Source organism: Vigna radiata, chromosome 1 (assembly GCF_000741045.1).
Source record: "Vigna radiata var. radiata cultivar VC1973A chromosome 1, Vradiata_ver6, whole genome shotgun sequence".
Lineage (NCBI taxonomy): Eukaryota > Viridiplantae > Streptophyta > Magnoliopsida > Fabales > Fabaceae > Vigna > Vigna radiata.
Genome location: NC_028351.1, coordinates 9,829,196 through 9,834,181, shown reverse-complemented (window position 1 = coordinate 9,834,181; position 4,986 = coordinate 9,829,196). Strand labels below are relative to the sequence as shown.

The following is a 4,986-nucleotide window of genomic DNA, read 5'->3' as shown; positions in this document are numbered from 1 at the left end:
ATACTCTGTTAACTATAATTTAAGCATTATTATAATATGTGTAGATGTCATTCCTTTAATAGATGAAGAATCATAAGATATATATGGTACACTTACATTCAAAATAATATATCATAAATATTTTTTAAACATTTTTTTATATGGTATTAGAGGCAAATACTGATATCCTCTATAATAAAGGAATTAGTGCTTCTTTTTTAATTGAATATTTATGATAATTTCTTCCGATAAAAATCAATCAGAAAAACATGATTCTGGAATTGTTGCAGCTTTCAAGAGTTATATTTCTACTGCTGCCGAATTTGTGATCAAGTTAGGCATATCTAACTCTGTCCTTAATCTTTTTGTAATTACTATTAATTCAGATTCTACTTGATCACATGACTTGTGATCCTTATAAATTTACTAATTTTTTTCTTAATTGTTTTAAAACTGTTATTATTAATGTCAATGAGTATATCTTCCAAGCAGTTTGAAGTTAGGACAAAGGAGAAGTTTGACAAAAGATAGGCACAATCAACCAATGAGCTCAAGAGTAAAAGTGTGAAGGTGTATTTTTGGAAATGGCTTGACTTGTACCCGAAACATACACTAATTTTTTTTTATCTTTATATTTATGTTCTACGTTGATGATTATATCTACATTCATATTTGTTGCATTCTGTGTTTCAGTTTTTACCTAACATTAACCACCTTTCCACTTTTTAACACACTTAAACTTTCCAAATAAAACCTGAGAACAACGGATTGAAAACAAAAAAACCACTTAATCAAGTGTATCATCATCGTGCCTTTACCATAAGCATTTCGATATTCCATTGTCAAAATAACATCTTTATTATACTTAGATGCATCCAAAACTCACATCAAACCTTAAAATTTTAGAATCTGAAAAATTGGAAATAATATTATTTTCATCCATCACATCATAGAAATTCTACTTCAATTGTTCTTCCTCTGATCAATCTGCAGAAATATAGTTTTAATGTCTGAAATGTTAGCTTTAATGGAAAAGTTGTTAGCTTCAATGGCAGAGATGTCGGCTTTAATAGCACTGAGTTTCTCTCCTAATTCTTCTTTCATTTTCCTAATCCTGGTCAACTTTTCATGAATCTGATTTTCCAACACTATAGTATTTCTGAACTGATTCTGAGTTTCCAAAGCTGCGTCTACTTCATCAACTTTAGGTGATTGGGATGCTGTGGACTCAATTTTCATACTTACATGAGCATTGGACTCACTTGAAACTTCCGATATCAGTGGTGCAATTTCTCTTTTGGCCTCAGCATTTTGCGTCTCTGCAGAACTTGCAGCTAATATTGATTGATCATCTACAAGTACTCCTTCTGAATCAAAGGATAACATCAATAGAGGCATAACTAATTTGACCAAAGAATAAGAAAGGAAGGACAAAGTACATTTTACCTTGGTTATTGGAGTCAACAGTGGATGCCCATTCTTTTGAATCTGAATTGTTATACTCATAATTCAAAGGTTGTTCACTAATAACAGATTCTAATAAGGTTGTGGGGTTGAATAAAACAGAGGATTCTTCCTGTTGTTGTGTATCAGATTCCTCATCAAGTAACACAAGTTTATTATCCATAGTACTTCCTTTATTGAGATCATAAGGATCTTCGAATCGAACATCTTCCATTCTACTAAGTGTTCGATTTACATAAACTCCCATCCTTTTGATTTCTCCCAAATTATTTGAATCACTTTCTGGAAATATGATCAACAGTATTTCCCCATATATTCACTCATTCGTCAGAAGTGCTTTCTGAATATCCGTATCCAACTCAAGCAAATTATTTTGAAAGTTGAGTATAATTATGTTACTATCCTCAAATGTCCAATGTATATTACAAATTTCTAAAGAACAAACACACATATTCTTTTCTACTCCAACAAAGAAGCCAGAGCGGGCAAAGAAAGGAGGCTTGACATTATCCCAGACTCCAATAATAGCACATACAGCGAGAGAGGGCAATTCTTTACGAAACCAAAAACTTACAGAGTTTCCCCTGCTAGAGTGGTCAAACAATTCTGGGATTTTCCGACCTGGGAGAACAACGACTGTCATTTCAGTAGAATCAATGGCCTGTGAAACGGGTCATGTCATATGCATGGTGAGTTTGGAAAATGAAAGACATAGCTAGTTAATGGAATCACTCAAAGAAGATAGACACACCCACCTGCCTGAGTTTTAATGTCAAAGAGACTGGAGACTTTCTTACGATGAACCCCTTAATACTCAATGAAAGTCCTCCAATTTCTTGAACCTTCTTGGAGTTGGTGACATACAAAAATTCCAAAACGTGACATTCTTCAATGCTGGCAGGAAGGATCGTAATGTCTAAGTTTTGTAAAGATAATGTTGTCAAATTAGGAAATAGCATTGGCAGGTTTTGAAAGAAATTGGACGATTGTGTCACATGAATACCCTCAAGATTTCGCATTGATAGTGGCAGATTTATTATGCCAGTTCCTCCCAACTCAAGGTGTTTTAGTTTGTGCATTGGTGCCAATACTTTTGGAAACATAGCAAGACTGCTGCAGTCCCGAAGGCTAAGATGCTCCAAAGATATCCACTTTATGCGACTTGGACCAATTGTGAGCTTGGTACATCCTTCAGCACGAAACTCTTTAAGATTAAGTAAAGATCCAACTGAATCATGAATCTCAAACCGCCGTTTGATATCAGTTAACGATTGGGGTAAAATGTTTGCATTTTTACAAAAATTATGACCCAATTGAGACAGTTCAAAACTTGAGGACCGAACTGAGATTTTCACACAAATACAAGGACCAAGAAGGGATTAAGCCAACACGTCAGCATACCACGTCAGCTAAACTTAACACCGTTTGAGATCAGTTAACGGTTGAGCTAAAATGTGTGCATTTTTACAAAAATTATGACTCAATTGAGACAATTCAAAACTTGAGGACCGAACTGAGATTTTCACACAAATACGACGACCAAGGGAGGTATTAAGCCAAAAATCAATATAAAAAGTCTTTTTTAACAGGTATAAGAAGCTTTTTTTACATAGTGGTCACAAGTCCTATAAATATATGATTGTTGTCCAGGTAAAGATACTTAGATAAAACCTTGATTTGTCCTAATAAAATAAAGACATCTTTGAAAAAATTATATGACTTGAACGTCGGAGTGTCTTCTACAGGTCAATAACTCGTGGATTGTGTTCTCAGAAACGATTAACGATCAAAAAAGAACAAGAATAAGAAAGGATGATCAACCCTCGTACCAATTCAATCGAAACAATATGCAAATAAGTTTTCAGAAGAATAAATATAAGGAATTAGATTTGTATGAATTATAATTAAATAGTTAATATATACCTATACAATTTTACCTCTCTCTAGTACATAAAAAAATAATTAAAAGAAAAACTGAAATGAAACTTTTTGGGCTATAAGATGATCCCATGACGTTGTGTGTGAAATTTGTAAATGGATAAAGCGGTTTTAGTTTTGTAAATTAATTTGAGAATTGTTTTTAAATTGATTTTGAAAATTGAATTGATGGATGTGTAGTTTGAGATTTTATATTGTCTGTAATTGCAAAAATATAAAAATAAACTTTTAAATTTGTTGTGATAAGAATGGTGTAGGAAATGGGTGGATATGATTGGGATGGAAAGGGAGTTAGTATAACAAGATAAAGGCAATGTGGAGAAAATATGAGAGAAACAAAATCAACATTTTATTAGGTTTGGTTGATAAAAGTGTCAAACTAGTGAGTGATAAGAATTTCATGTGGGGTGGGAGAAAAGACAAATAATCAATTCACTTTACTTAAGACAATATACGTGTACACTTTTTCGTTGATACATTTATTATATTTTTATCTTTTTCTTTTATATATATATATATATATATATATATATATATATATATTTTTTATATATATATATATATATATATATATATATATATATAATTTTAATATAGATTTCTTTATCTTAAAGTAATAAATCATAGAAAATGTAATAATATCAATAATAATAATAATAATAATAATAATAATAATAGGATTAAAAACTAATCTTTGAATAAAAATTTATTTATTTTAAATTATAAAATTGAAACAATAATTAATTAGTGATGTTTAATAAAATAATATTTTTATATGATTAGAATTAATATGAATAAACTTTTGAGTTATAGTGAATAGAAAGTGAGTGAGAGAGAGAGAGAGATGCACCTAAATTTATACTCATTCATAATCATAAGAGATATTACTTAATTTCTTTGAATAGACAAATCCTCTATATTTAATAATTTTACAATTTTTTTGAAGAATATAATAAATACACTCTACAAAATTATCTTATAAAATCTTCAACCACCACTTATGAAACCATGTATCTCAACAAAAGATGAACAAGTTAATTCGAAAAATTTAAATACAACCAAGAAGAAAAAAAATGACAAAAAGTGATTATTACGAGTTTCTAAAACTAAAGATTTGAATCATAGCATAGAAAAGTAGAGTTTCAAAAAGTATTTTTAATCTCAGAATCTCCATAAAAAAACAATATATTTCAGAAAGAATAATTTTAATTGTATCATTTAATTTTAAAATAGAAAAATATTTAAATGATTAAAATCAAAATTGTTTTATAAAATGCTAAACCTTATAATAATTTATAAATATTCTGTCTAATTGTATATCTCTACAATGATGCATCGATGCTTCATACTACCTACTAAAGCATCATCATAAGGTGTTTCTCATTTACTTTTTTATGAGATATTATTCTTAGCACTTCATTTTTCAATAATTATAGTTTCTTTTAAGATAAATATATAAAAGAAAAATATGTCAAGAAAACAAAACAGTGGCAGCCACATACGCATGCCAATGCCAATGCCAATGACATGTGAACTTTGTTTTCGGAATACTAATTTGACTTGGATTGAAATTTTATATATAATGACTTTTAAATTGATTAGATT

The 4,986-nt window shown here is 29.8% G+C and overlaps 1 protein-coding gene across 1 annotated transcript in view; it reads left to right on the top strand.

The window, feature by feature from the left end:
- Positions 1–2,099: 2,099 nt before the first annotated feature.
- The window catches only part of LOC106757190 (putative UPF0481 protein At3g02645), a 15,580-nt gene continuing 12,693 nt past the window's right edge, over positions 2,100–4,986 (top strand). Inside the window, exon 1 of the mRNA XM_014639808.2 lies at positions 2,100–2,132. Within this exon, the coding sequence (XP_014495294.1) occupies positions 2,100–2,132 (33 nt within the window). The remainder of the gene's footprint in view (positions 2,133–4,986) is intronic.